The sequence below is a fragment of the Peromyscus leucopus genome, chromosome 23 (genome assembly GCF_004664715.2).
Source record: "Peromyscus leucopus breed LL Stock chromosome 23, UCI_PerLeu_2.1, whole genome shotgun sequence".
Lineage (NCBI taxonomy): Eukaryota > Metazoa > Chordata > Mammalia > Rodentia > Cricetidae > Peromyscus > Peromyscus leucopus.
In genome coordinates, this window is record NC_051082.1 from 13964771 (window position 1) to 13988184 (window position 23414).

Here is a 23414-nt window from a genome sequence, read left to right on the forward strand (position 1 = left end):
TTCCTATCTGCTGCTGAGCCAACTCTCCAGCCCGATTATCTTTGTCATGAGTCTTGCTAATGTGAATGAAATGGTATCTCATTTTGTGATACTGAGTCTAAGTTTTTATCTCTCTAGTAACTAATCACATTGGATATCTTTTCAGATCCTTACTAACCATTTACATAGTTTCAAAAAATGTGCTCCCCCCATTTTGGTCTGAGATGAGGTCTCATGTAACCCTGGCTGGACTCAAGCTTGCTACATAGCCAAAGATGACCTCCTGATCCTCCTGCCTCCACTTTCCAAGTGCTCAGACTACAGGTATACATACCTGGATAAAGAAAAACTTATTTGCTGGGCAGTGGTGTTACATGCCTTTAATCCCAGCACTCGGGAGGCAGAGCCAGGCGGATCTCTGTGAGTTCGAGGCCAGCCTGGGCTACCAAGTGAGTCCCAGGAAAGGTGCAAAGCTACACAGAGAAACCCTGTCTCGAAAAACCAAAAAAGAAAAAAGAAAAACTTATTGAATGTTTTCCTTTGCCTATTTCTATATTGTGCTGTCATTTTAAGTAACAGTACTTGAGATATTCCAGGTTCTGGGCTTTTATGAGATACGTGACTTGTGAGCACTTCCCCTACTTTGTGGGGGGGTCTTTATACAGACCTGCTTCTTTAAAGGACAAAACTTAAAATTGTGACAAAGTACAAGTACTTTCTTCCTTTTGTTTTCTGTGTTTAAATTAAATCTGAAAAAAAAAATTACTACCTAATTCAAGGTTCAAAGCTCTGTACCTAGGACTCTATTGAAGAGGTCTGTAATTTGAGCTCAGATATTTATGCCTTTTATAGTTGCTAGACAAAATTTATACCTGGCAGCGGCCGTTGTTCAGCTTCATTCTTTTGCACGTGGCTCCCATGTCATTTTTGGAAGCCCTACCCTTCCCTCATTGGATTGTGTGGGCGCCTGTCCTTAACAACAGCCTTACTGAGGTCCCCAGGTTGCGCAATACCAACCACACCCAGTCAAGCACATGACACAGGAAGCAGCTGAACTCGATTAAGATCTGAGATGTGAGCCGGGTGCAGTCTGTGCTGTATCTTTGTATCTCGAGGAGCTGAGGCAGTTGGATGGTAAATTTGAGGCCAACCTCAACTACATAGAGACCATGTCAAGCAAACACCCGCACACACATACACCCTCAGTAACATCTGTCCTTATGACACTGGGGGTCAAACTCAGGGTTTTGTGCACGTGGAGCACACTCTCCTCCGCAGGGTTCATCCCTAGCTCCTAAAGCTGGTTTTAGAAAGGTCAAATAAACCTGGGCAATGGTGGCTCATGCCTTTAGTCTCAGCGCTCAGGAGCCATAGTCAGGAGAATCTCTTTGAGTTCAAGGCCAGCCTGGTCTACAGAAAGAAAGATCAACTAAGGGCAAGAACATAGATGCAAAACTTTCTTTTCCTAATCATTTTTCAGAATTAGCTTCTCTGATTGGGTCTGCTCTTAACTGCTCTTATAGAAAACAGGAGCAGCGTACCAGCATAGTGCATGCCTTTAATCCCAGCCCTCGGGAAGCAGAGGCAGGCGGATCTCTGTGAGTTTGAGGCCAGCCTGGTCTACAGAGCAAGTTCCAGGACAGCCAGGGCTACACAGAGAAACCCTCTCAAAACAAAACAAGAAAACATGAGCAGATTGTGGACATTCAGGACTTCCTAAGGCTGGGCTAACTCATTACGGTGGGGTAGTGTTAACCAGGGCTGGACATGTACTGTCATTCTCCAGGAAAAGCATTTGTAAGTTACATCCAAAAAGGCCTATGGGCTTTCTTTTCTATTCTTTCCTCCCAATTGCAAATGCCTGCATCTCAGCAGAGCTCTGTCTGGCCTATCTCTAGCCCCCACACCCCCCAGCATCAACAACACTGCAGGCCGGGCCTCAGTAGATACCCATCACGTGAGTAAGACCACCCCACACACACCACTTCCTTTTCCTGGGCTATTCCTCCTCCTGACTTCATTCTATCTCTAGAGGCAGATGCAGATTTTCTTACTGAATTTCTTTTTTAAACAGGGTCTGCTGAGACCTTGGCTAACCTGGAACTTGCTAAGTAGACTGGGCTGGCCGGTCTCTGCCTCAGCTGGGATTAAAGGTGTGGACCATCACGCTCAGCTAGCATTTTGTTGTTTGAGAAATCAAGGTCGTATATCTCAGGAATCTCACAGCCAGGAAATAAACTAAGACGTTCTGTTAAGGAAGACTGTTTATAGGGCTGAAGAGATGGCTCAGGGGTTGATCCAGCACTGCTCATGCAGAGGACCAAAGTTCAGTTCCAGCGCTCAGGTCAGGTGACTCACAACATTCCAGCTCCTAGGGATCGGACATCCTCATCTGGCCTCATCTGTATGCACATGCACAAAGCTCCCCCCCACACCCCAACCATGCACAACAACAATAATAATAACGGGCTGGAGAAGGTGGCTTAGCAGTTAAGAGTGTGGACCGCTCTTCCTGAGGTCCCAAGTTTGGTTTCCAGCACCCACATCAAGTAGAGCTCCAGTTCCACAGGATCCAATGTCCACCTACCTGCACATGCTCATAACACACTCCATACTCACACAAGTACCTATAATTTAAAAAATCTTTAAAAATGAATAAAAAATTTAAAAAAAGACCAAATAGGTATGACAAAATAAGAAGCAACAGGGATGTAACTCGGCATTTGTCCTGCATGTGAGAAACCCAGGATCTAAAACCCAGGGAGACACAGACAATAGACAAGAGGAATCAAGGAAAAGTCACATTGCTTATATTTATTCTTGTGTTTTAGAATTTGTTTGTTTTTCCAAGACAGGGTTTCTCTGTGTAGTTTTGGACCCTGTCCTGGATCTTACTCTGTAGACCAGGCTGGCCTCGAACTCACAGAGATCCGAGTGTGCCATCACTGCCCGCCACCACTGCCCAGCTGTGTTTTATATTTTTTTTTAACAGTTGATTGGAAGGAGTGCACGCATTTGCTGTGGCACGTGGAGAGGTCAAAAGACAATTGTGCGGGTCTGTTCTCTTCTTCCTCCATGTGGGTTCCAGGGATTGAACTCCGGTTGTCAAATCTGGCAGCAAGTACCTTACTCCCTGACTACAGAATGAAACAGGATCTGACTCACTAGCCCAGGTGGGACTAGAACTAGGTATGTAGACCAGGCTGGTTTTAAACAATCCTCCCAGCTCTGCCTTCAGAGTGCCGGCAGTCTAGGCATGCGCCACCACACCAGGCCGTCATGTTTTGAGAACAGTTCACAGATTACGACTTGGTGATAACACGAGTCTGTGGTAATATGGCATTGCAATTTGTGTATTGATGGAGTCTTAGCCAAAGTGTAGACATCATCACTGAGAGGTGACAGGAACATCCTGAGGGACCTAGCTCATCAACAGCCAATCACAATATTGGGAGGTTGTAGGAAGTAGAAGGTGAAGCCTAATTGAAATAAGTCATTCATCGGGAGCTAGTCCCGGAAAGACACATCTTGTCCCCATGCCTTCCCACATCTGGTTCCCAGCTGCTATGGACTGAGAAGGTCTACTCCAATCATGCCCTCTCTGCTAAGATGTCTTGCCTCATCTCAAGACAAATCCACGGAGCCCAGTGACTACCATGGAAACCTCTGAAACCGTGAGCCCACATACGTCTTTCTTGATTTTTGTTTCCTCTCGGGTTTCTGTCACAGTGCCCGAAAGCTAACGCACATGGAATAAAAGAAAATGTGAAGCGGGAAAACGAAAAGAACCATTGAGTAGGATTAGAACCTGAAATCTTGTATAAATTAGCTGCCATATTTACACTGCACAAGGCTGTGTTCACTGGACACCTGGCGTAAGGAAGGTACGCATTAACACTTCTTGGGTGCATTGGTTACACTAAATATAAAACACCTATGAAAACATGGCTGAAGGAAATGGCTATATTTTTTCCAGTTCTCCCTAAGCCTGTGATAAGACATTCTCAATGGCCCGATGGCTACAGGAACATCTTCCTGGTCCTGGCTGCCTGCTACCTCCTCCCAGATGCAAACTTCCACAGTTATGGGGCAGGGACATGGCCCGACTTCAATTCTAGGACGGCATCAATTATATGATGGCACATGTGGCTGACTCCTACAGACATCCCAGGACCCCAGATGTTTACACCCACCCCTCACTACCCACCCCACCCTACAGGTTCAGAAAGCAGCTTGGTGGAGCAAGTTCAGCTCCCTCAGGGGTAGCTATTCTCCTCCACGCTCAGGTCCTCTCGGATTGCGACTCTGACCTAAGTTCCCCCAGGGGAGTGGCTCATTATCCTGCATCCTCGCTGAGCAGCCCTTTGCAAGGTGGAGGAACCCATCTCTCTGCCTTTCACTCCGCCTAGGCCTGAGGGCGTCATTACCCTGGTCACTTTCAAGTTGACAGTGCTCCCCTGTCCCGCTCCGGGGGGTGATTCATCCCTGCGGGGCAAAGCCACTGTCTGCAAACTCTGCAAACTCTAGCGCCTTGAGGGGTTCACGGGTTCGAGCCTCCCCGTTGGAGACCTCGGGTTGCTAGGAGGGCGGGGAGGAGACGCGCACCCCAGGCCGCGCGCCGCCTATTTCCGGGCGTCGCCGCCGCCGCCGCCGCCGCCGCGGGGCCTGCCCGAGCTGCTGGGCGGGGCTGCGGCCGGGACCCAGCAGGAGGCGACGAGGCGACCCCGGCGTGCTCGACCCCGCGGAGCCATGGCCGGCTGCTGCTCCGCGCTCGGGGCCTTCTTGTTCGAGTACGACACGCCGCGCATCGTGCTCATCCGCAGCCGTAAAGTGGGGCTCATGAACCGCGTGGTGCAGCTGCTCATCCTGGCTTACGTCATCGGGTGAGCGGGCCTGGGGGCGGGGGCCGCGGCTGGGGGTACCCGGACGGTCGGGACTTGGCAGCGCCCCTGGCTCACCAGCTCCCGCCCCCCCCTCCGGGGCCTGGGGTACCTGCTAAGCCGGACCTCCACCCCAAGTCCAAGGGGCGGCGACACGCCCTCCGCGGGCTCTAGCCACCTGGAACCGGCTTGTGCAGGACACGGGGGACACTGGGGTGTCCCGCGAGCTAAGCCTTGGCTAGACTGCCACCCCACTTTTCTTGCCCTTTTACCTTCCAGCTTGCTCCGTGATGCCCTTTGACTTGGTGGAGACACTGGGCAAGGGAGGGTTTTGCTCTAAAGGTCACAGTCTTCTCTCGTCGTTTCCATTTCAAAATCTGCTAACAACAACAACAACAAAACCAAGGCTTGTGATCTTCTCGGTACTTTCTGGGTCTGTGGTTTCCCGTCCTCTGAGAACCTCCTGATAACCCAGTGCCCTGGAGATGTCACGCTTCCCAAAAGTGCCCTAAGGTCGCTTCCTTTGAGTTGTTGGGTTGTTTGCAATATGGTACCTGCCTTATTCGGATTCTAACCTCTGCTCCCTGTTGACTGCTGAGATACACCCTGCCATCGCTAGGTATTATTAAATGTTTCATTTTAATTGAATGCACCCGTAAGAATTTCATACACCCCAGGAGAGCCGGTGGGAGTCACCTTGCCTCGTGGGCCCACTTGCGAGGTATTCTAGCTTCAACAGCTGCTGGTCTGGCAGGTGGATCGGCTTTCTGGTTCCGACTAAAGGGCCTACAGCAAGGATTCCTCATCTACACCTTGGAACCATTTAGGAAGCCTTAGGAAAATACTGATTGCCAGTTCACAAGCTGACCGATGATTCCGTTTATAGCATAGCGCCATAAAGCAGGGCTTGCTAAACTTTCTGCGCCTGACCATACTTAGCTGAGAAATTTTTGGGACACCTCCCCACCCCAGGTATATAATAAAATAGGCACACAGGTGGCGGAGAGCTAGCCCAGTAGTTAAGAAGAAGGCCTGAGGCACAGCCTTTAATCCCAGCACTGGGGAGGGAGAGGCAGGCGGATCTCTGTGAGTTTGAGGCCAGCCTGGTGTGCATAGTGAGTTTCAGGACAGCCAGACCTCTAAAGTGAGATCCTGTCTCAAAAATAAAGTAAATAACAAAGCAGCAGGTCTCCTGCTTTGGTGTGTAGTTTGGAATCTGTTCAGACTGCCTAAGGGAATTCACAAGATTGCAGGTTTCCTTTCCCACATATGTCAGCCCAGAAGCAGCAGGCACTAGAGGTAACTTGCCGAAGCCTGGTGTGGTCGTAATGAATACGTCTGCCATCCCAATATTCAGGAGGCTGACACCGGAGGACATTGAGTTGAAAGGCAGTCTGGGCCACACGAGACCCTGTCTCCAGAAAAGTTTTTATATGATGTGTGTTTAGCATGCACGAGGCCTTGGATTCCGCCACAGTGCCTGAAGAACACCTTGTCCATATCCAGGTTTGAACTTGTGAAAGGTGTTCCAGTGTTCACCATGGACTCCTCAGTGCCCAGACATGCTGCTAGCTGACTAAGTAGCTTGGGTTAGAAACACCTGGAATCTGGAGCTCTTACGGAGCTTTGGGCTCTTGGCTCTTGCTTTGCTGGGGTCATCTGTTCACTGCTCAGGTTATGTACTATGAAGGGGTCTGTGGCTCTTGTCATCCTAAGAGGGCCACCTGCAGCCACCGACTTCGCGAGCTTGTTTCTAAATTAAAACGCACGCAAACCGAAAAATGCATGCTAGATTTTGAAAATATTTTAGATATTGTATTTTTAAAAAAAGTAAAATATCACAACAGTACCTTTTCCCGAGATCAAACCGAAGGCCTTACGCATACGAGGCAAACTTGTGCTATTGGGCTGGATCCTTTGTTTAAATGTTGATTTTATTTATTGGTGTGTGTGTGTCTGTGTATGAGTGTGGGTACACACATGCCATAGCCCATGAGGTCAGAGGACAACTTTTGGGAGTCAGTTCTCTCTTTCCACGGGCCGTTCTGGGGATGACACTCAGGGTCTTGGGCTTGCTCAGAAATCACCTTTACCTGCTGAACCACCTCACAAGCCTTTATTTGGGGAGGGGGTTGGGGGACTTAGGTTAGACAGGGTCTCGTGTAACCCAGGCTGTCCTGTTCACTCTGCGGCCAAGGATGATGACTTTGGGCTCCCAAACCTGCCTCTCCCTCCCAGGTGCTGGGATGACAGATGTACGCTACCGTGTCCAGTTCCCAGGCTGATGCCTTAGACACTGACGATGTTAAAATAGTTTATCCATATTGGACCACATAAAAATATGTCATTAATTTTTCCTGTGCTATTTTTTTTTCTTATGAGACAAGATCTCTATCTGGCCTGTAACTCAGGCTGGTCTTGAACTCATAGAGCTCTGCCTCCCACATGCTAAAGGTAAAGGCATGCACCACCACGCCTGGCTTACACTGTATGTCTAATCATGGAGTCTTACCACTAAACTGCTCTTCGCCATCCCTACTGTCTTCTGTTTCTATTGGGCAGCATAGTGATGGAGTCTCCTTATATAGTAAATGTCTGCCCCAATCATTTCTTAAAAAACAAACAAAAAACCAAAAAACAATGCTTTGCTCTCACCCATCGTACTGTGATCCAAATCAACCTAGGATATAAATTCAGGACTTGTTTTAACTTTTGTCCTTGTTTGAGACAGGGCCTTACTATGCAGCCCATGGTAACCTTTCACTGGCTACATAGTCCAGGCTGGCAGAGGAATTTGCAAGCGATCTTCATGCCTTAGCTTCCTGAGTGCTGGGATTATAAAGACGATTCATCACATCCTGGTTTTCAACTTCCTTGTTAGCTTCCTGACTTCATTAATCTTAGTGAAAGTGTAATCTCTTTCTCCATAAAGCAGATCTTTCCTCAAAATAACACTGACCTCAGAATCCCCAGTGATCTTATTCATGTGATGATGATACCATATCTCCCCCCTCCCTCCCCTCAATTTAGCAACTCAATGTTCCGGCTCATAAAACTCCTAGACTGTCTGCCCTAAGCTCTGTGTCAAAGTGGATTACAGGGAGCATTAGTGCCAGTGGGTTCCTAGAAGCCCCGCAGAAGAGGACTTGGTGGGAGAGAAACCCATATTTGGGACGGGCGGAGGATTTGGAGATGGTTCATATCAAACAAACGCATGAAAAAGTAATGGAAAACACCAATTTCTGAACTGAAGTCTTGTCAGGAGGGGTGTCTCCTAAAGAGATGGATCTTAGCATTTCTTGATGCTGCAGCGACCGCAGACTGGTGTCCTCTGGAAATTTAACAGCAGCTCTTGGGGACAGGGTTCTGACTGCTGTGTGGTGCTTAGGACATTGCTCTGGCCTTATTATTTTATCTTGCTGCAATCCTGTGGCATTCTGCTTTTGTTCCAATGGAAAGGTAGGAAAAGGGACTGAGCATTCCAGTTCATGTTCGGTATCCAGCACACAGATGTCTTTAGATCTGTAACTATTTAGCCCAGCAGTAACACCCTTACTTCAGAAGGAGAGGCGCAATTCGATGACCCGAATTCCTAGGAAAAAGTAAGACAGTACTGTAGAAAGTTTCCCCGAGGGGCTGAGAACATAGCAGGTGAAGTACTCAATGCACAAGGACCAGAGTTCGAGACCCAGAACTAGGTGCAGTATCACATAATTGTAATCCCAGCACTGGGAGGGCAGACTCGGGTAGGTCTCTGGAGCTCACTGACCAGCCTAATCATCTCGCCCCAGGTCAGTGAGATCCTGTCTCAGAAAAACGAGGTGGGAGCCAGCCATGGGGGTGGCACACATACATCCTTAATCCCAGCATTTAGGAAGCAGAGGCAGGTAGATCTATCTCTGAGTTCAAGGCCAGCCTGGTCTACATAGTAAGTTCCAGGTCAGTCATGGCTCCATGGTGAGACCATGTATCAAAAGCAAACCAAATGGATGTCTTCTGAGGAAGGTCCCTGAGGCTGCCCTCTGGCCTTCATATGCAAACATACACACAAGAACACAAACGTGAATTCCCTGAGCAGAACATGGTGCATGCCTGTGATCATAATGCTTGGGAGGATGAGGCAGGCCATCATCTTAAGTTCAAGGTCAGCCTGGGCTCCGTATTGAATGCCAGCTGGAGCTACATAGCAAGACTGAGTCTCCAAAAGTGTATGCTAGCCAGGTGTGGGGGCACACACCTTTATCCCAGCCTTCAGGAGGCAGAGGGAGGCGGATCTCTGAGTTTGAGGCCAGCCTGGTTTACAGAGTGAGTTCCAGAACAGCTAAGGCTACACAGAGAGCCCTGTCTCGAAAACAGCAACAACAACAACAAAATGCTTGCTATGTAAGCATAACAGCTTGAATCTGACCCCAGAGTCTATGATGGAGAAAACCAACTTCTAAAAGTTATCCTCTGGCTTTTACATGTGAGCCCACACTTACACACACAAACACAATATCTCACGCATACACACATATGAGCGCACACACATCAGCTGGGTGTAGTGTCTCATACACCTATCATCCCAGCACTTGGGAATCTGAAGTGGGAGGATTGTCACCTCAGAATTGGAGCCCAGCCTGAGCTACATAGCCCGTACCAGACCAGCCAGGGCTACGTAGTAAAAGCCAGTCTTAAAGAGACAAAGTTGCCTAAAAGATAGGATTCTCTTGGCTAGAGATCAGAGGCTTCAAAGGCTTCTGGCTTGAGTTCAAATCCCTAGTCTACCACTTGCTAGCCTTGGGTATGTGACTTAACCACTCTTTGTCTCTATTCCTATCTCTGTAAATTGTGGGTAAAAAGAATGCTGTGTGCCTCGTGAATTAAATGGTCACTATATGGAAATCAAATGGAAGCTATTGTTATAATAACCTATTATTGGCGATTCCCACAGATCACAGTGTCTTGAGCCTCCTCAAACATCCAGTAATCACGACAGCATTTGCTGGGCCTTCCTTCCCTGTGCGCTGATGACTGTGCTAGCCGACCCACATCGTTTAGTTCTCAGAAAAAAAGAATCAGTGGGGCTACTCTGCCCATTTTACACACTGGAGTGTAGTAGTCGAGCAGCTTTTGCAAGTCACATGATTAGTTAATGCCACACTTCGGGGGGGGGGGGGGGCTCTCGGAGACTCCCTGGTGTCAGTTCAAATTTACTGACTCCTACCACCTGCTGTATTTTTTTTAGGTGGGTGTTTGTGTGGGAAAAGGGTTACCAGGAAACTGACTCTGTGGTCAGCTCGGTGACAACCAAGGCCAAAGGGGTGGCTGTGACCAACACTTCTGAACTTGGATTCCGGATCTGGGATGTGGCGGACTATGTGATTCCAGCTCAGGTATGTGCCCCGTGACTTCCATGCACAAGAAGCCCTTTCCTGCTTTCGCGCGCAGAGGTCGCCACCTCCCTGCCCAGGCTGTTTTAGCCTGACACAGCAATGCAGCCAGATCTCTGAGATGTCATTTCCAACAGAGAGCCCTCGAGAGCTCTCCTAACTGCTCTAAAGTGTGGCTGGCTGCAGCCCAGACTCTCTTTTCCCACACCTCCACCTCTCCAAGCTCTGGAGGGTGAGAAAGCAAAGGTCTTTCTTTGGTCTTGGACAGAGTGGGGCTGGAAATAGTACCTTCCGCGTTCTGTGTTTGCTTTCCTGTCTTACACCCACAAGGTAAAGCTCATCAGAGGGCATATTAAACACACACACACACACACACACACACACACACACACACCAGCAGCAGTTAGAGACCACACACCCAAACTAAAAGGAAATGGTCAGATTCCATCCGGAACAAAGAGGAAGAAATTGCTGCATGGCGCGTCCTAACCTACCTACTGTCTGTTAATGCACACAGACGCAAGTTGACATTTGGGTCTCTTTTTCTAGACATGGAGATGGAGCCTAGGGGCTCACGCATGCCAGGCTCACGCTCTGCTGTGGAGCCAAACCTCCAGCCCCAAAGCTGCAAGTTAAACATTGACTCTTCAGCTATGTGCCCCTTGGCCAAACTCTGGCCTAGCTTCTCCTCCAGATGGTTGATGTGCTGGCTGGGTGTGTCTGGTGGCCAAATTAGTTAAGCTGTGAGCACTTGACTTGGAGCTAGGAGAGAGAAAGCAAGGATTCAGATACTCTCTTTCAGGGTGTTCATTTCCCTGGCCTTCTCCGGAGAAGAAGGACTTGGTGGGAGAAAAGCCAGAGCTAAAGAGACAGAAAAATAAAATGGACTGCCAGGCATGGGGGTGCGTGCCTTTAATCCCAGCAGATCTCTGTCTACATGCCTAGTGTATGTAGTGAGTTAGTGAGTTCCAAGCCATTCAGAGCTACGCAGCGAAACCCTGTCTTAAAAAAAAAAAAAAATTAAACCAGTTGGAGCAAGTGGTTGCGACTGAGTGTTCTTTTGGTACGTACCAGTCTCAGCTGAGTGGTGGTGGCTTCCAGCCCCATCCTAACAAGCTTGGGACTGTCACACCCAGCGTACCCGCTGCAGCCAAGGAAGGGCATAAGCCCTGCTCCTGGGACTGAACGGGAGGGACCAGCCAGCCAGCCGCTGTGTTCTGTCTTCCTGAGCCGTCTCCATGACTGGAACATAACCACCACATCGGTGTGATGCATCTCTAGATGGACATTTCCCTCCATGAAAGAGATAAGCAACAGGAAAGTAGGCGACCATGAGCTGGACACGCCTAACTCGAGCAAGCGAGTGGGACTCAGAAGCAAGACGTATGTTGACACCAGCTGAGGGGTTGTCCATCTGTTAAAAGCTGGAAGGTTGGCATGGTGTCAGGAGAGAGACTCCTGCTGCACCTCCCTTGTGGCCTGTCTCCCAGCATAGTTTGTTCCAGCTGTTTCCAGAGCATTCACCACCTGTCAGAGCTGGGGTGGGGATGCCTACAGAGACCTGATCCCCAAAATGCCTCCCAGAGCTGACTCTGCTTTTTGGGGGAGGACGTATGAAATGCTGGAAGCTTCTAGTAGCTCTTTAAAATTCCATGCACCCAGTGGAGGTTGGGGGTGGGATATATAATTAGAATCTCCTGGGGTCATTGTCTGTCATTCCTTGTATGAGGGGGTCATCATTAGCAATTCCTCTCTCCTATCAACAGAGAATTGCTTTCTAAGAGACTCTGGGTTGGCACCTTTGTATCTATGAGGAGAAAACAAAACCACTTCAAAGAGAGAAATGTCTGTTACTGGCTGACAGACTCTTCCCTAGAATAGTTATTCATTTAGTTAGTTGGTTAGTTTGTTTGTTTGTTTGTTTGTTTGTGAGACAGTCTCACTATGCTGCCCTGATTGACCTGGATCTTGCTATGTAACCAGATTGGCCTTGAACTCACAAGGATCCTTCTGTCTCTGTTTCTCATGTACTGGGATTAAGGGCATGTGCTATCATATCCAGCCTTTAGCATGCTTTAAAAAAAAATAGGGTTGGGGATTTAGCTCAGTGGTAGAGCACTTGCCTAGCAAGCATGAGGTCCTGGGTTTGGCCCTCAACTCCAGAAAAGAAAAAAAAAAAAATTTATGTGTCTATGTGTGCAGCAGAATGTATGTGTACCACATGCATGCAGTACCAGCAGTCGTCAGAAGAGGGCATCAGATCCCCTGGAACTGGTGGTGCAGATGATTGTCACCATCCATGTAGGTGCTGGGAACTGAACCCAGATTCTCTGGAAGAGCAGCCAGTTCTCTCCACCACTGAGCCATCTCTCCAGCCCCATCTGGCTTTCTCTGCGGCCCCACTCACCTCTTCTGAGGGTGACTCAACAGGGTTCTCTCCCCTCCTCAGGAGGAAAACTCGCTCTTCATCATGACCAACATGATCATCACTGTGAACCAGACGCAGAGCACCTGTCCAGAAGTAGGTGGGGAAGCCCCTCAGGCTTTACACTCACATCCGCTCCTGGAAAACTGTGGGAGGGGAGGACGGGGAGGGGGTTAGACCCCATGGAACGGGTTTCTATTCATTCCTTTTCCAGATTCCCGATCAGACCACCGTTTGTAACTCGGACTCGGACTGTACCGTTGGCTCAGCAGGCACCCACAGCAACGGTAGGAGGGAGTGACTGAGCAGCTGGGGACCTCTCAGCGGGGCGGCGCTAAGCCTGGGGAAAGTGGCTTCTGGTGACATCACACTTCCTGTGGCGGCGCGTCTGAGATAGAGACATTGCAGAACTAAAAATCTGCCTTCCGCCTCCCCTCCCCCCCCACAACCTGGGTTACTGCTCGATGGTAGAACACAGGCTTGGCTTGGATGAACCTGGGTTCAGTTCTAGTCCATCATCAGAGAAGACACCCCCCCACCCCGTCCCAATGCTACATGAACCTAGGGGAACCTCATATAATAGCAGAACCGAGACCCTCTTAGCATTCACCTGTGTTGCGGCAGACACCTCAGAGGTCGCCCCACCCTGTGACTTAGTATCAAGTTGGCAGATACGTGGCCGACTCCGAGGCAGCCTTCCTCCATCCTCTAGACACCGTCTATATCCCATAATTTACGAAAGACGGGCTGCCCAGGCTCCTCAGGGCTCTCATACGGTACTATGCAAAGGCAAAAGATTAGCGACAAGCCCCTCATGGATCTGGACCTATTCTCTCTTCCCAGGGATCGGGACCGGAAAATGTGTACCATTCAATGAGTCCGTGAAGACCTGCGAGGTGGCAGCTTGGTGCCCAGTGGAGAATGACGCTGGTGTGCCAACGTGAGTCCTACCCACGGTCCCCTAGCCTTGGTTTTCAGCCTGGAGGGAGGTGACAGAGAGGGTGAGGTGAGCTCGGGTGTGGCGATGTTTTGGTGCGCTCTTGGTCAATGAGTGGGGCCACTGTACCCTGGCAGAGTGGCTGTCAGCCACAGAGCAGGGAGACCACAAGGGGTTGCCACTTGTGATAAGGGTCAGGTGACTTACGGGTGACCGAGCACTGTCTGTTGCATGTAACCAACGGGAAACGGTTCTTGGGTTTTGGTCTTGATTTCCTCGAAAGAGACTCATTATGTGGCCAGGGATGGCTCCGAACTCTTTTTTTTTTTCATTCCATATCTCTATTTTCATTTTCTTCCCTCAGTTTCATGAGGAGCGCTGAAGTTTAAGCGTTTCCAAAAGTTCATTGACAATCATTCTGGCAGGTTCTATTGAGTTATTCTTGCCTCTGATAACTTCTGGCACATTAAATTAATGCTGTTCCATAGCCCAAACTCTTTTTGTTGTTGTTGTTAAGCGATTTTTAATTACATTTGTGTGTGTGTAAGTGTGTAAGTGTGCCACGGCACACGTGAAGCTTGGAAAACAACTTGTGAGTCAGCTCTCTCTTTCTACTGTTTGGGACCCAGGAATGGGACTCAAATCCTCAGGTAATACAGAGAGTGCCTTGACCCACTAAAGCCCTGGCACCAGCCCTGGCCTCCCGGCCTCCTGCTTCGGCTTTCCGAGTATCGGGAGATACCAGCATAAGCTATTGTACCTGGCCTTTGGTGGCTACAGTACCATGCACACGCACACCCACCCTCAACACACACACAATCAGTATATTTCATGTCCCACAAACAAACAAGACTAAGCAGCCAGGCATGGTGGCGCATCCTTTAATCCCAGCACTCGGGAGGCAGAGGCAGGTGGATCTCTGTGAGTTCGAGGCCAGCCTGGTTTACATAGTGAATTCCAGGACAGCCAGGGCTATCTAGAGAAACCTTGCCTCAAAAAAAAGAAAAATTAAAGGGATAGAGAGATGGTTCAGTGGTAAAGAGCACTGATTGCTCGACCAGAGGACCCAGGTTCAATTCCCAGCACCCACATATTGGCTCACATCTGTCTGTAATTCCAGTTCCAGGGGACCTGACACACTCACCCAGACATACCTGCAGGCAAAATACCAATGTATATAAAATTAATTAAAAACCCCAAGTAGTTAATCAATTAATTTTTTTGAGTGTGGTTTTTTGAGACCGGGTTTCTCTGTGTAGCTTTGCGCCTTTCCTGGAACTCACTTTGTAGATCAGGCTGGCCTTGAACTCACAGAGATCTGCCTGCCTCTTAAATTTCTTAAAGATTAAAAATAAATACATGTTTAGGTCCATCGAGTGTCTGCCATGAGGCCAGTCGAGGGCGCTGGATCCTCTGGAGCGGGAGTTACAGGCAGTTGTGATCCACCCTTCCTAAGGTGAAAAAGCCCCTCTACTGCTGAGCTCAGCTGTCTCCCACCCTCTCCTTTTATTTAAAAAAAAAAAAAAAGTTTTTCAAATGAAAATATAATTACACCGTTTCCCTCCTTCCCTCCGGCTCTGCCTATATAACCTCACCCCTACTGTTTCTCAAATTCTTGACTTCATGTTTTGCTTTTCTGTGTTATTACACACACTAGATTTTTCCTGCCTGGGCCATGGTCAGGACAAATCTCGCTTACCTGCCAGTCCTGCAGCCGCTCAGACCCAACAGAGTAAACAAACTGTATGGCCATGGCAGGCTTCTAGCTTCCAGCTAGCTGTTCCTATATCTTAAATTAACCCATTTCTATTCATCTATAAGTTGCCATGTGGCTCGTGGCTTACTGGCATCTTAACCTGTTGCTTCCCATCACGGAGGCTGGCAGCATCTCTCTGCCTCAGCCTTCCACTTTCCAGAATTCTCCTCTCTCCTTGTCCCGCCTATACTTCTTGCTTGGCTACTGGCCCATCAGTGTTTTCTTTAGTAACCAATCAGAGCAACACATTTAACATACAGAACATCCCACAGCAATACAAGATGCTCAGTCATTTTAGTGTTCACCTTCTTTGACTTTTAAATGTGGCTGCCAGGCCAGTAAGATGGTTCAGCAGAAAATAACACTTGCATTCTGTCCCTAAAACCCCCATGATGGAAGGAAAGAACTGGCTTGCCCATGGTCGTCTGACCTCTGTGCGTGCACATGCATTGACGTCTTTAATGTAAAAACTTACGTACAGTGATGTTACACCTGTGATCCCTAGCACTCAGGAAGCATGGGCAGGAGGAGGGTGGCTCCCAGAGCAGTCTGCGTTATAGATGGAGACTGTATCTGCAGAGTCAACAAAGTCAACCACAGCGTGGCTAAAGCTATATTTGACAACGTATTGCTATCAGTCAGCACTGTTGTGGGTCTAAGCTGGTGGGGCCCTGGTCTAGAACATACCATTGGGTCACATAGTGAGAAAGGTATTCCTGCAGCTGGAGCCAGAGGTGGGGTGTAGGGGGGGATGCCTCTGTTGATGAAACCCAAGGACCTGATCTACACTGAAAATTCACATGATAATGTTGGGTTATGTGGCACGTGCTTGTAATCCCTGTGCTGTGGAGGTGTACACAGGGATCTCCAGGGCTCACTCCAGGCTAGTAAGAGACCTTGTGTCAGAGGAGGTGGACTCTGTTCATGAGGAAGACACCTACGGCTGTACTCCAGGTGTGCACACAGGCACAACATCTGTATGCACACACAGGCACTGAAAATGGATATTACCTTATTCAGTCCCTCCCTTTAAATCAAGGAGGAAACCCTGACTTGGGGTGTGTTGGTTATCACTTGCTGATTTGTTATTTCTTACAAAGAACAAGCCCCAGACCACACACCCTGGACAGACAATATTATCGACTACACGTTTTTTGTTTGTTTTGATTTTTCAAGACAGGGTTTCTCTGAATCGCCCTGGCTATCCTGGAACTTGCAGTGTAGACCAGGCTGGCCTCAAACTCAGAGATCCGCCTGCCTCTGCCTCCCGAGTGCTGGGATCAAAGGCGTGCGCCACCACCGCCCGGCCATTTTTTTTTTTTTGAAAGAAAAGAACAGTGAGCTAATCTTGAAGGAAAGTATTGCCTATAGGGTGTACAGGTTATTGGCGTGTGATACTCAGCAAATGATAAAAATGGGGAACCCCATTCTTTATAATCCCGTCCTCTTGATTAGGATTGGAGACTTGAGCTTGAAAGAGCTCCAGGCCTTTACTTAGCAGCAGAGGGGATGGGTTCAGCGCCCCCCCCATGTGGTCCTAGCGGCTTTGCTGTTAAGGCTGAGTGACTCCCCTTATAACTTCAAAGGTCTTGTCTGCCTCGGGGGAGGCCTCCTCCACAAGAGGGTCAGCCCTGCATTTCTGGATTCTCACTGAGAAAAATCCACTCCAGAAATGAGTCCCCTTGGGGACAGACCTCGTACGCTCAGCCAAAAGTTGACGTGGCGCCTTTCAGAGCCCTCTGGCGGTATGGCTCCCTTTTCAGCCAGGCCAGGATGTACCTGCAGGCGAACGCCCCTGTGCGCTAACGAATAAACCACATCTATGGATCCATTCTCTATGAACACCCAAAAAGGCAAACCTGAGGCCAGCAGATGGCTAAGGAATCATGGCGGCCACAGCCAGCATCCGCCTCAGCCAAGGCTCAGGTTCTTCACTGCCTGGTGCTTGGGGCAGGCAGTCCCGCCTTTTCTGAGGAAAGATTAGAAGACCTGATGACCTAGTGTTAATACAGAAGGGGGTAGAAAATACCAGATGCTCCCCTTTCTCCTCGAGAGAGACACGGCAAACTGTTAAAAAGGCTGCAGAGCCGTGTGTGTGTGTGTGTGTGTGTGTGTGTGTGTGTGTGTGTGTGTGTGTGTGTGTTTAGTAACCGTTAATTCTCTTCCAGGCCAGCTTTTTTAAAGTCCGCGGAGAACTTCACCCTCTTGGTAAAGAACAACATCTGGTACCCCAAGTTTAATTTCAGCAAGTAAGTGGGGGCCCAGGCATGCGCGTTCACAAGCCTCTTAAAGAACCTCTGGCTCTCCCCGAGGTCCCCCTCGCTCAGACTTTGTGCTTCCTCCCTGACTTCAGGAGGAACATCCTCCCCAACATCACCACTTCCTATCTCAAATCGTGCGTTTATGATGCTCGGACGGATCCCTTCTGCCCCATATTCCGTCTCGGCAGGATTGTGGAGGACGCCGGGCACAGCTTCCAGGAGATGGCGGTGGAGGTGGGTGCCTGACGGCTTTTCTCACACCTCCTTGGCCTCAGCACGGACCCGAGTTCTGAAAAGCCTGGCTGGGTCTCTCTTGCTTCCCCACAGGGAGGCATCATGGGCATCCAGATCAAGTGGGACTGTAACCTTGACAGAGCGGCCTCCCTCTGCCTGCCCAGATATTCCTTCCGGCGCCTCGACACCCGGGACCTGGAACACAATGTGTCTCCTGGCTACAATTTCAGGTATGTGAGCCTGGGCCCTGCCCCTCACCTGTCGTGGGGGTGGGGTGGGGTTGGTGACTGTAGATGCCTATGGGGTTATTCATATCTCCCCCAACCCCTCCCAAAGACCAGTGCCCATGGGCCAGGCTGTGTATCACCGGTTCGAGGCAAGAAGGCCCGGCACCTGGGAGGATCCTCCCAGCAGGGCCTTGCTCATGTGATTCCAGGCCCACCAGAGCTCTCCTCTTTCGTGCTACAAGTGCTGAGCAGTTAAGAGCATTTGTTGCTCTTACGGAGGACCAGGGTTTGGTTCCCAGCACCCACCTGGCAGTTTACAACTGTCCATAACTCTCGATCCAAGGCATCCAACACCCTCTTCTGGCTTCCTTGGGCACTGCATGTACATGGTGCGCTTACATGTAGGCAAAACACTCTTACTCATAAAAGAAAAATAAAATCTGTTTTTTTTTTTTTATATATTGTGTTGAGGTTTGCAGGGTAGAGGAGAGGCACTGGTAGCTTAGGCTCCCGAGGGCCATCTTCTGCCACATCCCTGCTCACTATTGGGAGGAACGGATGAGCCTGTGGACTCTGTTCAAGGCCAATGGGATCTGGTCCAGGAATTGGTTTTTCAGCAATTGATCCTGCCCCAGCACCCAGAGGTTACAGGGGTACAGACTCAAGAGAGGCCCGTGATCAAGTCAGGCGGAGTGACACACATCTGTAATCCCAGAACCTGGGGGATCACAGCCGGAGAAGCGCAAATTTGAGGCAAGCCTGAGCGGCATCTCGAGAGCCTGTCTCAATAAAATAAAAGAAAGGGCCACACTCAGATCTGAAAATGCTGGTATCTCGGCCTCCCTGGGCTCTGGTTAACAAAACGGAACGGTTCAAAAGGAGAATTTTATCCTTGGGTAGTTCTGAAACCAGAAGTCTAAAAACAGGGTGTCTGCCAGGTTGCGCTGCCGCAAGCTCCGTGGCCGGATTCGTCTTGGCCTCTCCAAGCATTCGGTGGCTCCCAGCAATCCTGAGCTTGTGCGTGTGCCAGCACCTCTGTGGTCATATGGTTTTCTTCCCTCTGCATCTCTCTTCTCTGTGCAGCTGAGGGTGATCCGGAACTCCTGACCCCCCTGCCAGACCCCAAGTGCTGGGATTAGAGGTGTGCGCCATCACACCCACCTTCTCCCTTTTTTTTAAGACAAGCTGGGAACTTGCTGTGTAGACCAGGCCGGTCTCGACCTCCAGAAATAGGGCTGCCTTAGCCTCTTGAGGGTTGGGTTTAAAGGCACGCACCACCACACCTGACCCGGTTTCTCCTCCTCTTCTTGAACATTAGATTTAGGGAGGACCTTAATCCCGTATGACCTCATTTTAAAGTACATCTGCAAAGCCTTATTTCCAAATAACGTCACATTTGCAGGCCCGAGGTGGACATGAGCTTAGGGAGGGGGCACCATTAAATCCAGGATACCTGGGAATCTGACGAGAGGCCTGGAAACTCCTTTGCCATTTTCTTAAAGCCGCAAAATCCTGTGCACATTGAAAGTGCCTTTGCTGGGTGGGTCTTTAAAAAGTTGCCCTCGACTCCCTCTAGTGGTAATTTGTGGTATCAAATTTGTGTTGGGTTGTTAAGGCTTACTGAGACTAGGCAGGTATTTGAACGCTCCCCTGGGAATCAGATTTCTATTATTCCGTTTCTATTACTGCACAGTTCTTATTGAGACCATTGCCGGGCAGTGGTGGTGCACGCCTTTAATCCCAGCACCCGGGAGGCAGAGCCAGGTGGATCTCTGTGAGTTCGAGGCCAGCCTGGTCTACAGAGCGAGATCCAGGACAGGCTCCAAAGAAACACAGAGAAACAAAAACCAAAACAAAAACAGAGAGACCATTGTAGAGACCTCAAGCTTGAGTTGGCATCCTAGAGCTGAGAAGTCGATGGATCCCACGGGACACCCAGCTCCTGCCTTCTGCCAACACCAATCTCACGTGAGAGTCCCAAGCCTGGACCACAGCATAGAAATTGTGGACCAGATACGTCCCAGGCTTAAGATCCCGGTAGGATGCTAAGGCCGGGGTCTGGTAGGACAGTGATAAAGGCAGGGTTTCCTTTGGAGGTGCTAACACTCTAAAATTGACTGGTTGTATACCTAAGAATAACCGATTGACCTTTTAAATTTCTGGAGCTCTGGGATTGCAGACTTCCTGGCTTGAATTCTGTAGTTTGGTGGGTGAGCGGTGTGGTTGTATTTCAGCTCAATGGTATTATCTCAACCCAGCCATATAAACAACAATAACAGCAACAACAACAAAAAAAGCAGATGGTGGGCAGGAAGAGCCACTGAGGCGTGGCATATCCCACCCGCAGCCAAGCTCTCTGGCTGAGGCGAGTGCCTTGGCTGGCTTGGCCCCCAGCCTGCATTGCAGCCTTGCGGATCCCTGCTAGCTCCCAAGTTCTCTGTTGGCAGCCAGGGTCCCCTGGAGGGAGGCAGGTGTCTTGGCTGTATCAGGAAGGCCATTCAGAGCGAGAGGCGTCTGCCATCCCGTGGGAGATGGTGATGACAGTCACTCTGTTCCCCCAGGAGGGGTCCTGGCCCCTCCTGCCACCTGCCTCACTTGAGCTGGGAGGCTGACCCGGGGTGCTGAGTGTCTGCTTAGCCCACAGAGCAACTCACTAGTCAAGACCAGCTGTGCCCGGGGACTCGGGTCCCTCCCTAGCAGCTTTCTCCTGGCATCCCGAATCTGCACTAATTCCCTAACCCACCCCCTTCTCCTTCAGGTTTGCCAAGTACTACAGGGACCTCACTGGCAACGAGCAGCGTACGCTCATCAAGGCATATGGCATCCGCTTTGACATCATTGTGTTTGGAAAGGTTGGCCCTCCGTTGAACCTCCCTGGGAGAGGGAGCCCTCCCAACGTCCTGTTTTCCGCTTTCCCCCGTCAGAATGTCTTTTCTCTTCCGATCTGACGCAGGCTGGGAAGTTTGACATCATCCCTACCATGATCAACGTTGGCTCCGGCTTGGCGCTGTTAGGGGTGGTAAGTGGCAAGGTGTTCCTTTGGGGAACTGGACCTTTCCCGCTAGCAAGCAGATCTTAGTGAACGCTGTCCTTCCCCGGGCCTCAAACTTGTCTCTAGGCTGGATGCGTCTAGGGGCGAGGGAAGGAAGGCCTAGGCATCCCACCTCTTGAGACCAAGCCCCTTGGTCGGGGTGTGGTCTGATTCAGAGGCATGGAGGTGCCTTTCCTCCTCGGTAGATTGGGTTCCAAAGGAAGGGGGTCTGCACAACGCAGCAGCTCAAAGCATCCCGGTTCGTTCTGTGCTAAACCAGGCGACTGTGCTCTGTGACGTCATAGTCCTCTACTGCATGAAGAAAAGATACTACTACCGGGACAAGAAATACAAGTATGTGGAAGACTACGAGCAGGTAGGCAGCTGTGCGCCCGGCAGGCGAGAAGTCTGTGCACCTTGTCTCGTCTCTTGTCCCAGTGGGGAACACCAGGCAAGGCCCCTCCGACCACCCGTGGCAGCATTGATTTCCAACTTTTCTTCAGATGGACTCCCTCTTTAAAACCCAGCTGTTATTTATTTATTTTTTTTAAGATTTATTTATTTATTACGTATACTGTGTTCTGCCTGCATGTGTGTCTGCAGGCCAGAAGGGGGCGCCGGATCTCACTACAGATGGTTGTGAGCCACCATGTGGGTGCTGGGAATGGAACGCAGGACCTCCGGAAGAGCAGCTAAGTGCTCTTAACCGCCGAGCCACCTCTCCAGCCCCTATTTTTGTTTTTCAAGACAGGGTTTCTCTGTATAGCCCTGGATGTCTTGGAACTCGCTCCGTAGACCAGGCTGGCCTCGAACTCGGAGAGATCCACCTGCCTCTGCCTCCCGAGGGCTGGGATTAGAGGCTTGTGCCACCAACACCTGGCTAGCCCAGCTTTATTTTAATCAGTCAAACCTTGATTGTGATAAGACAGCAGGCCAGTACCTACACCCACGTGGTACTTACGGAATCTTGCGGAATGAGGGTTTTGTGCCATACCGTGAGACCCCTCCAGAACCAACTTGAGGCGTCTGTCTGCATTGTTAAGAAACCCTCAGGAGAAGCGCCGATCTCCTCCTGCTCTGGGTGGCTGGGTCACTCGTGGTGGCAACACACACTGGCTGGCTACAAGTTTACCCCTCCTTTGCAGGGTCTCGCCGGTGAGATGGACCACTGATGCCCGACCCTTCAACCCCACAGCGCCCTCACCGAAGCCGTGAGAAGGGAGAAATGGCGGCCGCATCTCTCTAGAGAAGGTCCCAGAGTTTCATTCCGTCTCCTCCACTCCACAAACACTCAGGGTTGCCCAGCGGGTCTTGTTTTAGTTTTGTCTTTCTTTTTTTTTTTTTTTTTTGTTTTTTTCGAGACAGGGTTTCTCTGTGTAGTTTTGGTGCCTGTCCTGGAACTCACTCTGTAGCCCAGGCTGGCCTCGAACTCACAGAGATCCACCTGCCTCTGCCTCCCGAGTGCTGGGATTAAAGGCGTGTGCCCAGCAGTTTTGTCGTTTCTGAGCCTGGGTTGTGCTCCGTAGCTCAGCCGGGCTTCAGTCCCAGAATCTTCTTGCTTCCGTCCCCAGAAGTGCTGGGATAACAGAGGAACACCACAGCACGTCTCCTTGTGGGTTTGGGCATTTTTTTTTTTTTTAACCTTTTACATTTTACAGAGTTTCACCCTATGTAGCTCAGGCTGGCATCAAACTCAAGACATTCCTCCTCGCTAGACAGCCTTTAACCTCGCCTTTTGTGAGGAGTGCATTTGCTCGCCGCACACGGTGGGTTCCTGGTGTGGTGTTGGCCGGGTCACCTGTCGTGTGTTATACAGTGTGAGCCTACTGAGGTAATGTGACAGTCTGAGAACAGAGACACCGCTGTGGCCTGTGGGACCGCCGTCTTCTCCAGGGTCTCCAGGGTCTCCAGGACTGGCTCCCTTGGAAGTCCCAGTCTCTAGACCCTCAGGACCGGCCCAGCAGCTCTGTCCACGCACTTTATAAAGGAGTTCTCCAGAGGCTGCCAGCGGGCCTGGGCCACTGTCCCTCTTCCCTGGACCTAGAGACTTTGTCCCTGGTAACCAAGACAGAACTGGCTTTCCCTTCCAGAAGGGCTATGTTGAAAGGACCGAGGACCAACCATTAAAAGAAATGGCTTTTTAAAACCCTTGTCCGTGCGGTCTCTCAGCATGTGAGCTGGAGCTCACATTTATGAAAGTTGTCAACATCCAAATGGAGCCCCCAAACGAGAAGGGGTCGGGCTGGGGTGGGAGGTCCTCATGTGGTAGCTGCCCGCTAATAAGCTTATGCCTAAGCACAACCTTGCAGCAA

At 50.0% G+C, this 23414-nt stretch overlaps 1 protein-coding gene across 3 annotated transcripts; it reads left to right on the forward strand.

The window, feature by feature from the left end:
• The first annotated feature begins 4628 nt into the window (after window positions 1-4628).
• P2rx4 (purinergic receptor P2X 4) lies at window positions 4629-22480 on the forward strand. Of its 3 annotated transcripts, XM_028885884.2 has the most exons (12): window positions 4635-4862; window positions 10087-10234; window positions 12681-12752; window positions 12871-12943; window positions 13500-13596; window positions 17518-17598; window positions 17703-17844; window positions 17938-18074; window positions 20830-20923; window positions 21025-21090; window positions 21383-21478; window positions 22248-22480. In XM_028885884.2, the coding sequence occupies exons 1-12, from the start codon at window positions 4729-4731 to the stop codon at window positions 22272-22274; spliced, it is 1167 nt and encodes a 388-aa protein (XP_028741717.1). In that variant the 5' UTR covers window positions 4635-4728; the 3' UTR covers window positions 22275-22480. The 3 variants fall into 3 exon arrangements, with proteins under 3 accessions (XP_037054591.1, XP_037054592.1, XP_028741717.1); XM_037198697.1 differs by lacking the exon at window positions 22248-22480 and having other exon boundaries at window positions 4632-4862; window positions 21383-21676; XM_037198696.1 differs by lacking the exons at window positions 20830-20923; window positions 21025-21090; window positions 21383-21478; window positions 22248-22480 and adding an exon at window positions 18181-18384 and having other exon boundaries at window positions 4629-4862.
• Window positions 22481-23414: the final 934 nt, after the last annotated feature.